Below are 12,904 nucleotides of genomic sequence, written 5' to 3'. Positions count from 1 at the left end.
ATCAGATCCCCTCCAGATATAGAATTCATCCACAGCAAGAAATTCAAATGCATGACTTGTGCCGATCTCAGGTTATAGTCTGGAGGACAGTTAGGAACTGAATTCACAATCCCGCAAGCTTCAGAGCAGAGATCTCCCAGCTTTCCTTGCTGGCTGAAGTGCACAAAGCTCTGCATTATATGAATGACATCTTTAAACCTGTTCTGTACAGTAAACTAATGTAAGAATTACCAACTGCTCCTCCTGACCGGACATTAAAGGTGATTCTCTCTTCCTCCCCCCACTTTTGTGGTGGTAGGGGGGAGTTTATAATAACAATGTTGCTGACGGACTCCAGCAGCAGAATAGTGAGTGCAGCTCTGGAGTATAATACAGGATGTAACTCAGGATCAGTACAGGATAAGTAATGTATGTACACAGTGACTGCACCAGCAGAAAAGTGAGTGCAGCTCTGGAGTATAATACAGGATGTAACTCAGGATCAGTACAGGATAAGTAATGTATGTACACAGTGACTGCACCAGCAGAAAAGTGAGTGCAGCTCTGGAGTATAATACAGGATGTAGCCCAGGATCAGTAATGTACATACATAATGACTCCACCAGCAGAAAAGTGAGTGCAGCTCTGGAGTATAATACAGGATGTAACTCAGGATCAGTACAGGATAAGTAATGTATGTACACAGTGACTGCACCAGCAGAAAAGTGAGTGCAGCTCTGGAGTATAATACAGGATGTAGCCCAGGATCAGTAATGTACGTACATAATGACTCCACCAGCAGAAAAGTGAGTGCAGCTCTGGACTACTTCTGTAGCAATCATTATCTTAACGCTGAACTTTTTCCACGGCTTTTGCAATGTACTACCATAGTCAAGCTGGAAACTGTTCCATCTGTAAAATATGGGATATAAGTACTTGGAGTATTAATTGGCTATCCCTGCCATCCAGTGTCCATCATTTCAGAGATCAGTAGAAATCAAACAGGTCGCGTTGTCTTGAAGCCTTTTATTTATAAAGTCAAAGGGTTAAAAAACCAAAACCAGTTTCCAGCATATCGTAGATGAGACAGAACAGGGGGTGGTCTACTGTACCTTAATGATGCTCTAGAGCAGGCATGCTCAACCTGCGGCCCTCCAGCTGTTCCAAAACTACAACTCCCAGCATTCTCGGACAGCCTACAGCTGTCAACCTACAGCAGGGCATTGTGGGAGTTGTAGTTTTACAACAGCTGGAGGGCCGAAGGTTGCTGATCCCTGCTCTAGAGAATAGAGAGGGTACAAACGGCATGGGACGAGATAAACAAAGAAATGAAGATCCACTCTCTGAAACCAGGGGAGGTCGATCCCCTCCAAAACACCCATTCAACCAAAAAATAGCACCAGAAGGCAACATCAGAATACCGCCGGCTAAGATAGGACTGCCAGGATGTGCCGTCGACAATCATGACTGCTACATTCAGAATGACCGCAGACGGTGACAACTGTGACAAGTGGTAAGGCAGTACAAGGTAGAAATAGCCATGTCGCCCTTTGGCAGTCTTGGTGTGCATCGCTGTAGAGAAGTGTTCTCTAACCAGTCATTATCCAGCTGGTGCAGAACTACAAACCCCAGCATGCCCTGAAGGCTGACGTAGTTTGCAGCAGCTGGAGAGAAGCAGTGATTGCACCTGATCTATTGCTATGAACACCACCATTGCCCTTATCGGCGCAGACAATAGCATTACACTTACAAAAAATTCTAGGCCCAACATGGATGCAAACATCTGATTGGTTGGAAAAGTCTGCTATTTTTCCCCCTTTGGACATATTTCCATAGATGCCCTTTCATTCTGTACTGAATATTACAAAAAAGTTCAAATTGATAACTCAGAATGTAATCACATCTACTAATTCCACCTCCTTCTATATTGCAAAAATCTGATTAATAAAGCAGTGGTAAGGAAAAGTAACAGTTGGGTTCTGCTAGGCCTCTTCGCCGCCCTCTGCCCAGCGCCATTTCATTCACAAGCTGATAACAAAGCCATCCGAACCAGGCTGCAATGGACCAGCTACCCGACAATCACATTGAGGCGATGATGGTTGTCAGGCAGTGTATCCCTAGCAACAGACCTGTCAAACTAGATCAGCTGAGCTCATAACTTGACTGGCACCAAGCAGGTAGAAGGGGAGAAGCCAGACCATGCCAGTTTGCATTACTAATCAGATTTTTCCCTGCAATACATCCAGATGGAGTGACAAATGAGGGACGTTAAGCCAGCACAGGAAAACAGGAGAGAAATGATTGTAGTAGATGGAAGAGGTAGAGAAAATATGGCCAAGATCTAGAAGAGTGCTGACAAAGCTATCTGCTTCCCCAATGAATTAAAAGATGTATTGTCACTGGGGGGGGGGGGGGGGGGGGGGGCAGCAGTGATGGGGAAAAATAAACCTCTTGGAGCAGTTATGCCATTCCCTGTCAAAGCCTGCATTAGTAATCAGATTTTTTTTTATACCAACAGTTGTAACCATAAAGTAAACAGCATTTTCTAGGTGCATGTCAGCACCATCTAGTGGCCACATGAGACATTACAGCAACAATCATTCAAATAGGCTTGCGCCTGCTGAAGTGTCATTCAGTTATGGATTAGTAATAAACTATATAAGCCACTAAAAATTGCAGTCGACAGCCTACGATAACTAAACTCCATTATCTTAACCAGGTCGGGCTAGATCCTCTCACCTATAGGAAGATGTGAGAAAAAAAAAAGTCTAATTCCAGATAACTACGGAAATCTACAGGCAGCCTGATCCTAGATCTGTATATACGCACTGTGCATTACTGTAAAATATGTATGATACCATTATAAACCCATAGACTGACATGTCTGCTGTACGGCGAGATACGAGAGGGACGGCTGCTGCCTGTATACTAACAACCCCGTGTCAGTTTGGGTGGTCCGACAACTAGCCTCAAGGTGGTCGACAACTCAGATCTCTAGCTTGCGATTTATCAGTATAGAGCAGGCGGTCAGACAGCCTCCGATCTTCGAGACCTCGGTGCAAGACGCAGGGACCAGCGTATAATCTGTCAGCTTCTGAAAGACCTGGATGAAGAGAAAGCAGATAAACTGTACATTATAAAAGGGTATAGTCTGAGCTGGGCCACAACCAAACGTAGTACATGGAAGGGGTTTTAGTCAGGGGCACACCACCAATGAGGCGAGGCAGCAGAATGGCCATGGGCAATGAGCGCTTTCATTGTGGCAAAGAGGTTAGGTTAAGAAATTGGCACGGGAGGGGAGAGGGGGGGGGGGGGGGGGGTTCACAGCCAATAGTCTAGCACTACGTTTAAAGGGGGTTTCTACTTCTCCTTAGCCCATCAATGTATAATATACGTGTGGCTGTGTCGAATACTCCAACTCAGCCCATTAGGGTAAACAGGACGTAGCTGCAGTACCAGGCGCAACCACACTTCTATAGGGGGTCACTATTCTGGCTGCTGCAGTGAACCCCGGAGACCTAACAATGGGTCGTTGGCTGCCAAAAGCGGCCATGGACTCTATAGAATATAAAGGCAGCTAAATGTCTTAACACTTATTTTTAGGTTCAAAATTTGGTATCGTTACTGGTAGTTTCAGAAATTATATTTTATATAGTTTTTTTTTTTTTTAAATAGAAGTTGAAGCACCAAAACCCCATAGTACAGGGATGGCCAACCTGGGGCTCTCCAGCTGAGGCAAAACTACAACTCCCAGCATGCCCAGGCTACTTACAGCTATCAGCCTACAGCAGGGCATGGTGGGAGTTGTAGTTTTACAACAGCTGGAGAGCAGGGCTGTCTTTAACAAGGGGCAAAAGGGGCAGCTGCCTCTTGAGCCCTGCTAGCCACTGCCCTGGGTGTCAGGCTGTCAGCTACACAGGGGGTGCTGCCATGCCTTCCAGCACTCCAGGCAGCGTACTGTGAGAGCTGTGATTCTCTAGGACCTTAGATGACATCACCACCATGTGACCAGTAACCTAGAAATATTACTGGTCACATGGCTATGAGGTCATCAAGGTCCTACCAGGAGTGTTGCTGTAGAAGTTTGCCTTAACTGTGCAGCTTTTTTTGTGAAGATTACATCAGAAAAAGGTGACAGGGGCTGTTATGCTAATATACTGTAAACTACTGTATAGTGGGGGCCTGTATAGTGTGGGGGGGGGGCTGTATAGTGTGGAGTGCTATACTGTATACTGTGGGGGGCTGTAAACTGTGTGTGCTGTATATTGTGGAGTGCTATACTGCTGTACTGTATAGTGTGGGGGCTGTATAGTGTGGGGTGCTTTATCGTGTATAGTTTGGGGTGCTGTATACGGTGAGGTGCTATACTGCTCTACTGTATACTGTGAGGTGTTGTATACTGTGGGCTGCTATACTGCTCTACTATATACTGTGGGGTACTGTATAGTGTGGGGTGCTATACTGCATACTGTGGGGTGCTGGGGTGCACTGTAACACTAGGGTGAGCCGAGCCCCGGTCTCCTTTCTGCAGAGCGGTGCCCACTTCCAGCCTGAGCCCAGCTGCCCAGAGCACTGATCCTGAGCTGCTGGAGTCTTCAGAACTGGAAGTATTTACAGTCATTCACTGGACTCTACCAGGTGTGTGGATTTTTTGTGTGTGTGTTGTGGTGGAGGCCGTGATTGCCTGCTAAGGTGTGGGAAGACGGGATCCAATCAATATTTAAGACGGCGCTGCTGGAGAGCCTCAGGTTGGCCATGCCTGCCATAGTGCATGTGAAAGTTTTTTCCGGTCTGAAGCCACCACTAGGGGGAGATCACTGCACACAGCACCCACTGAACGCAAAGCGACCTGAATAAATACACATAAAGCACACTGCTCCCCCTAGTGGCTGATGAAGGAATTGGCTATGCAAAGCAGGGGATTCAGAGCTTTGTATCAAATAAGAACAGAGTTTTGGACCCCAAACTGAAAATTTGGGATGCTGCAGAGCATTCTGGGAGATTTAGAAACATTACAGGGGAGAGAACAAGGGGCCCTATAGCAAAAGATACAAATTAAACCACCAGGTTCCCATCGCCCAGAAAAAGCGTCCAAGATGAGGACCAGACCAGCCTGAAAGGCATCTATGGCACATACACCCTCGGAAGGGTCATGACTACATCTGTAGGAGACCCCTCAGTCGGATATAGTCACCTGGACACTGTTTGGATATTCCTCTGCACTGCGATGAACCAGGATGCTGGATTTTGGACCCACGCGAGCGTAGATGCAGTTGGCGGCGGGGTCGTCGGGCACAGTCAGCGTCTCGTAATGGTGGTCCGTCAGCTGCTCCATCATCTGATGAAGTGAAGGATATGTATCCGGCTTTTACATTCCCATTGCATAATTTATAGAGGTAAAGCAATACACACAGGGAAATGGATGCTCCTACGCTTGTAATGCAGCATTGCTGATGGTTTCCACCCCCTTATTAGTCATACCTTGAGTGCTTTTTTAGCAGTGTCGCTGCTGCCGATAACCAGGGTGTCAGGGCCGGCCATGCTGCAGAAACTCTTTAGGTGTAAATCTCCTGCGACCGGTACAGTGGAGACTGCATAATCCTAGGGGAAGCAAGGTTTGGAATATTTAAAGGGGTTGTCCCATCATAACACCTATCCGCAAGGTAAGTGATCGATGGCTGGGGGAGGTTGCACCACTGTGCCCCCAATGATCACAAGAACAGGGGTCCTGTGTGTCCCCTCTTTGAATGCCGCCAGGGTCACCCGGGCGTGCTACTACTCTATGCATCCTCTATGGGACCGACAGATGGCTGGGTTCAGTAGTCCGCCCAATAGAAAACAAATGGAGTGGTAACACGCCTGCGTGAGCATCGCTCCATTCGAACAGCAACACGACCTCCATTCTTGCAATTGGCGGGACCCCAGCGATCAAACAGACAACTCCTTAAAGGCATCATCCGCAACAGCAGGCTGACGGCACTGATATACCATGAAATGAAGTCTTTTTAAAAGGGTATGAATACTTTTGCAAACCATTTTCTACTGCTATAATGCATCTAAAAAGAAAAAGAAAAAAAAGAAATAAAAAGACAGAAAAACTTAGCCTATAGTCTTGATTAGGGGGGTGAGCGAATCGCGCTTCGGATCCAAGATCCAAAGAGGATTCATTCCCCAACTTCGTTTTAATGCTGTACGAAGACCTGTCTCCATACAGCATTAAAATGTATGTGCTGCGCGGAGGCAAAATTCTACGAGACTTCGGTGAAGAACTAAAAAAAAAAAAAAAAAGAAGTCTGTTACAGTACAGACATTGTTTTAAAGTGTTTTTATAGTTCTTGAAGCTTAAGGTTAGAAAAGAGGATCAGACGACAGATATTTGTTTGTTGTCTGTTACCAAGGAGACACATACAGTAGGTTTGCATAGGAGCTGTGTGCACAAAACAGAAATGAACAGCTAAACCAGATCTGTTGCAAAACTCCTTCATTGCCAGAATTAAACATTGGTTGCAAAGGAGGACACAGCCTTTAAAAGGGCATCTGTCAGCAGTTTTGTACCTCTGACACTGGCTGACCTGTTACATGTGCTCTTGGCAGCTGAAGGCATCTGTGTTGGTCCCATGTTCCTATATGCCCACACTGCTGAGAAAAATAATGTCTTAATATATGCAAATGAGCCTCTAGGAGCAACGGGGGCGTTGACATTACACCTAGAGGCTCTGCTCTCTCTGCAACTGCTGCACTGATTGACAGGGCCAGGAAATGAAAGAGCCATCATACCTGGTCCGGTCAAAGTGCAGAGGGTGCGGCAGTCGCAGAGAGAGCAGAGCCTCTAGGTGTAATGGTAACGCCCCCGTTGCTCCTAGAGGCTCATTTGCATATATTAAAAGTTCATTTTTCTCAGCAGTGCGGACACATATGAACATGGGGCCAACACAGATGCCTTCAGCTGCCAAGAGCACATGTAACAGGTCAGCCAGTGTCAGAGGTACAAAACTGCTGACAGATGCCCTTTAGATCAGCAGAGCACCGATCTCTTGGTGCCCCTTCCAGAAGGCTGTAAAGTCCATACAAGTATTTCCAACGCATCTGCCAAGTCTGTACAGCGGCACAGACACATTTTCGTTATCATTTTAAATCTACAAATAATTTTTAGTTACTTTACTTCTTTCATCTGCCGATCTACAGTTACATCTTCTCTGTTCACACCCAAAGCTACATTCACAATTCTATTAATAATTGCAATAAATTGAGTGTAAATAGTAATCATGTGGGAGGTTAGGGGCCACATCTACAAAAAAAAAATAATATTGAGACGCATACCACAGACCTGGTGTACAGCCTTTGATACCGGTAATTATTTTTATAAGGGTATTTTCCTGCAAATTTTGTATTATTTTTTTTAACACTTTTTAATATAATCCATATCAGTTTGGAGCTTCCTCGAGAGCCATCGGGAAGGAAGCAGCACAAGATGTGAAAGGAGAAGGTGCAACTCATGTTCAGCATAAGATATGGTCCCATCTGCCATTTTTGGTGGCCAGCACCAGTTCTTGGTCATGTCTGAAGTCTGTAGAGAAGAATTCCTGCGCTTACTCTGACTGTACCCAAGTACTAGTGACTAGAAGCGGGTTCTACCACGTCTGCTGTCTTTTAAGGCTACTGTCACACCGGCGTTTTGGTTTCCGTTTGCGAGATCCCTTCAGGGCTCTCACAAGCGGTCCAAAACTGATCAGTTTTGCCCTAATGCATTCTGAATGGATAAGGATCCGCTCAGAATGCATCAGTTTGCCTCCGATCAGTCTCCATGCCACTCTGGAAGTGGACGCCAAAACGCTGCCTGCAAACTGACGAAACTGCGTTAAACGGATCCGTCCTGGCACAATAGAAAACGGATCCGTCTCCCATTGACCTGCAATAAAGTTCATGACGGATCCGTCTTTGTTATGTTACAGATAATACAAACCGATCCGTTCATGACGGATGCGTGCTGTTGTATTATTGTAACTGATCCGTTTTTGCAGATCCAAAGGAGTGTGAAAGTAGCCCAAGTTGTAATAAGCAGGTATGGGATTCAGCCGGTTCTCCATATACCGGTTGTTAACCACCTCAGCCCCCTTAGCTTAAACACCCTGAAAGACCAGGCCACTTTTTACACTTCTGACCTACACTACTTTCACCGTTTATTGCTCGGTCATGCAACTTACCACCCAAATGAATTTTACCTCCTTTTCTTCTCACTAATAGAGCTTTCATTTGGTGGTATTTCATTGCTGCTGACATTTTTACTTTTTTTGTTATTAATCGAAATTTAACGATTTTTTTGCAAAAAAATGACATTTTTCACTTTCAGTTGTAAAATTTTGCAAAAAAAACGACATCCATATATAAATTTTGCTCTAAATTTATTGTTCTACATGTCTTTGATAAAAAAAAAATGTTTGGGTAAAAAAAAAAATGGTTTGGGTAAAAGTTATAGCGTTTACAAACTATGGTACAAAAATGTGAATTTCCGCTTTTTGAAGCAGCTCTGACTTTCTGAGCACCTGTCATGTTTCCTGAGGTTCTACAATGCCCAGACAGTACAAACACCCCACAAATGACCCCATTTCGGAAAGTACACACCCTAAGGTATTCGCTGATGGGCATAGTGAGTTCATAGAACTTTTTATTTTTTGTCACAAGTTAGCGGAAAATGATGATTTTTTTTTTTTTTTTTTTCTTACAAAGTCTCATATTCCACTAACTTGTGACAAAAAATAAAAACTTCTATGAACTCACTATGCCCATCACGAAATACCTTGGGGTCTCTTCTTTCCAAAATGGGGTCACTTGTGGGGTGGTTATACTGCCCTGGCATTCTAGGGGCCCAAATGTGTGGTAAGGAGTTTGAAATGAAATTCTGTAAAAAATGACGAGTGAAATCCGAAAGGTGCTCTTTGGAATATGGGCCCCTTTGCCCACCTAGGCTGCAAAAAAGTGTCACACATCTGGTATCTCCGTACTCAGAAGAAGGTGGGGAATGTGTTTTGGGGTGTCATTTTACATATACCCATGCTGGGTGAGAGAAATATCTTGGTCAAATGCCAACTTTGTATAAAAAAAAAAAATGGGAAAAGTTGTCTTTTGCCAAGATATTTCTCTCACCCAGCATGGGTATATGTAAAATGACACCCCAAAACACATTCCCCAACTTCTCCTGAGTACGGAGATACCAGATGTGTGACACTTTTTTGCAGCCTAGGTGGGCAAAGGGGCCCATATTCCAAAGAGCACCTTTCGGATTTCACAGGTCATTTTTTACAGAATTTGATTTCAAACCCCTTACCACACATTTGGGCCCCTAGAATGCCAGGGCAGTATAACTACCCCACAAGAGACCCCATTTTGGAAAGAAGAGACACCAAGGTATTCGCTGATGGGCATAGTGAGTTCCTGGAAGTTTTTATTTTTTGTCACAAGTTAGTGGAATATGAGACTTTGTATGAAAAAAAAAAAAAAAAAAAAAATCAGCATTTTCCACTAACTTGTGACAAAAAATAAAAAATTCTAGGAACTCGCCATGCCCCTCACGGAATACCTTGGGGTGTCTTCTTTCCAAAATGGGGTCACTTGTGGGGTAGTTATACTGCCCTGGCATTTTCCAGGGGCCCTAATGTGTGGTAAGTAGGTAAATGACCAGTGAAATCCGAAAGGTGCTCTTTGGAATATGGGCCCCTTTGCCCACCTAGGCTGCAAAAAAGTGTCACACATGTGGTATCGCCGTATTCAGGAGAAGTTGGGGAATGTGTTTTGGGGTGTCATTTTACATATACCCTTGCTGGGTGAGAGAAATATCTTGACAAAAGACAACTTTTCCCATTTTTTTTATACAAAGTTGGCATTTGACCAAGATATTTCTCTCACCCAGCATGGGTATATGTAAAATGACACCCCAAAACACATTCCCCAACTTCTCCTGAGTACGGCGATACCAGATGTGTGACACTTTTTTGCAGCCTAGATGCGCAAAGGTGCCCAAATTCCTTTTAGGAGGGCATTTTTAGACATTTGGATACCAGACTTCTTCTCACGCTTTGGGGCCCCTAGAATGCCAGGGCAGTATAAATACCCCACATGTGACCCCATTTTGGAAAGAAGACACCCCAAGGTATTCAATGAGGGGCATGGCGAGTTCATAGAATTTTTTTTTTTTTGGCACAAGTTAGCGGAAATTGATATTTTTTTCTCACAAAGTCTCCCGTTCCGCTAACTTGGGACAAAAATTTCAATCTTTCATGGACTCAATATGCCCCTCACGGAATACCTGGGGGTGTCTTCTTTCCGAAATGGGGTCACATGTGGGGTATTTATACTGCCCTGGCATTCTAGGGGCCCTAAAGCGTGAGAAGAAGTCTGGAATATAAATGTCTAAAAAATTTTACGCATTTGGATTCCGTGAGGGATATGGTGAGTTCATGTGAGATTTTATTTTTTGACACAAGTTAGTGGAATATGAGACTTTGTAAGAAAAAAAATAATAATAATTCCGCTAACTTGGGCCAAAAAAATGTCTGGAGCCTTACAGAGGGTGATCAATGACAGGGGGAGTGATCAATGACAGGGGGGTGATCAGAGAGTCTATATGGGGTGATCACCACAGTCATTGATCACGCCCGTGTAAGGCTTCATTCAGACGTCCGGATGCGTTTTGCGGATCCGATCCATCTATCAGTGCATCCGTAAAAATCATGCGGACGTCTGAATGGAGCTTTACAGGGGGGTAATCAATGACAGGGGGGTGATCAGGGAGTCTATATGGGGTGATCACCACAGTCATTGATCACGCCCGTGTAAGGCTTCATTCAGACGTCCGGATGCAGTTTGCGGATCCGATCCATCTATCAGTGGATCCGTAAAAATCATGCGGACGTCTGAATGGAGCTTTACAGGGGGGTAATCAATGACAGGGGGGGTAATCAATGACAGGGGGGTGATCAGGGAGTCTATATGGGGTGATCACCACAGTCATTGATCACACCCCTGTAAGGCTTCATTCAGACGTCCGGATGCGTTTTGCGGATCCGATCCATCTATCAGTGCATCCGTAAAAATCATGCGGACGTCTGAATGGAGCTTTACAGGGGGGTGATCAATGACAGGGGGGAGATCAATGACAGGGGGGAAATCAATGACAGGGGGGAAATCAATGACAGGGGGGAAATCAATGACAGGGGGGAAATCAATGACAGGGGGGAAATCAATGACAGGGGGGAAATCAATGACAGGGGGGAAATCAATGACAGGGGGGAAATCAATGACAGGGGGGAAATCAATGACAGGGGGGAAATCAATGACAGGGGGGAAATCAATGACAGGGGGGAAATCAATGACAGGGGGGAAATCAATGACAGGGGGGAAATCAATGACAGGGGGGAAATCAATGACAGGGGGGAAATCAATGACAGGGGGGAAATCAATGACAGGGGGGAAATCAATGACAGGGGGGAAATCAATGACAGGGGGGAAATCAATGACAGGGGGGAAATCAATGACAGGGGGGAAATCAATGACAGGGGGTCTATATGGGGTGATCAGGGGTGATCAGGGGCTAATAAGGGGTTAATAAGTGACGGGGGGGGTGTAGTGTAGTGTAGTGGTGCTTGGTGCTACTTTACTGAGCTACCTGTGTCCTCTGGTGGTCGATCCAAACAAAGGGGACCACCAGAGGACCAGGTAGCAGGTATATTAGACGCTGTTATCAAAACAGCGTCTAATATACCTGTTAGGGGTTAAAAAAAAACACATCTCCAGCCTGCCAGCGAACGATCGCCGCTGGCAGGCTGGAGATCAACTCTCTTACCTTCCGTTCCTGTGAGCGCGCGTTCACAGGAAATCTCGCGTCTCGCGAGATGACGCGTATATGCGTCCAGGCGGAATGAATCAACCACCTCCAGGACGCGTCTGTGCGTACAGCGGTCCGGAGGTGGTTAAAATTATAGCTGGATCGGAGAACCGTGTTGCTGGCTGAATCCCGATCCGGAGCTCGGCAGCAGCGGAGCAAGGAGGAGGCGTCTCCCTTTCCTACTTCTGGCACTAGGCTTGCAGCCTATCAGAGGCTGGCGCAGGCGGAGCGATGACATCGCATCCGCCTGAGCCGAGATTAGTACTGCGCGGGACACAGGCCGAAAGAGGCCTGCATTGCTGCCAGCATGGAGGCAAGTATTCGTTTTTCTTCTTTTATGTGATGCGCTATGGGGGCATCAACTGGGGGCATTACCGGCACATGGGGAACCCTATGGAAGCATCTACTGCCACATCCTAGTGGACACTATTGGGGCATCTACTGGCACATTATGGGGGCATCTACTGGCACATCATGGGGCACACTATACAGGCATTACTGGCACATCATGGGGGACACTATGGGGCATCTACTGGGAGCATTTACATTGGCACATCATGGGGGAATCTACTGGGGGTATTTATACTAAACACATCTGGGGTATCTACTCGGGGGCACATTATGGGGGCATTTACACTGGGACATCATGGGGACACTATGGGGGTATTTATACTGGCACTTCATGGGGGGCATCTGCACTGGCACATCATGGGGGAATCTATACTGGAACATTATGGAAGCACTATGGGGGCATATTATATAGGCACATTATGGGGAAAGGGAAGGAGTGCTATGGTGGCATCTACTTGGGGCACTATATAGGAGCATTTTATACTGGGTGACACTATGGGTAAGGGGAGAGGAGCACTATGTGAGCATTATATAGGGGTATTTTATACTTGCACACATTATGGGGGCACTATAAGGATATTAGCTCAACAGGGGGCATTTTTTGTACTGGCACACAGAACGGGAGCATTTTTGAACTAGTGCACATTATTAGGGGGAATTTTTTGTACTGGGGCACATTACAAGGGACATTCT

The 12,904-nt window shown here is 45.7% G+C and overlaps 1 protein-coding gene across 5 annotated transcripts in view; it reads right to left on the bottom strand.

The window, feature by feature from the left end:
• Positions 1-1,257: 1,257 nt before the first annotated feature.
• The window catches only part of DDAH2 (dimethylarginine dimethylaminohydrolase 2), a 30,050-nt gene continuing 18,403 nt past the window's right edge, over positions 1,258-12,904 (bottom strand). For all 5 annotated transcript variants that reach the window (XM_040406224.1, XM_040406225.1, XM_040406221.1 and 2 more), the window contains exons 5-7: positions 5,461-5,580; positions 5,174-5,317; positions 1,258-3,082 (exon numbers count right to left, since the gene is read on the bottom strand). In XM_040406224.1, the coding sequence (XP_040262158.1) occupies positions 2,966-3,082; positions 5,174-5,317; positions 5,461-5,580 (381 nt within the window). In that variant the 3' untranslated portion in view covers positions 1,258-2,965. The remainder of the gene's footprint in view (positions 3,083-5,173; positions 5,318-5,460; positions 5,581-12,904) is intronic.

The sequence above is a fragment of the Bufo bufo genome, chromosome 8, assembly GCF_905171765.1.
Source record: "Bufo bufo chromosome 8, aBufBuf1.1, whole genome shotgun sequence".
In the NCBI taxonomy this organism is placed as follows: domain Eukaryota; kingdom Metazoa; phylum Chordata; class Amphibia; order Anura; family Bufonidae; genus Bufo; species Bufo bufo.
Note: the sequence above shows the minus strand (reverse complement) of the source record. Positions and strands in the feature narration are given on the sequence as shown.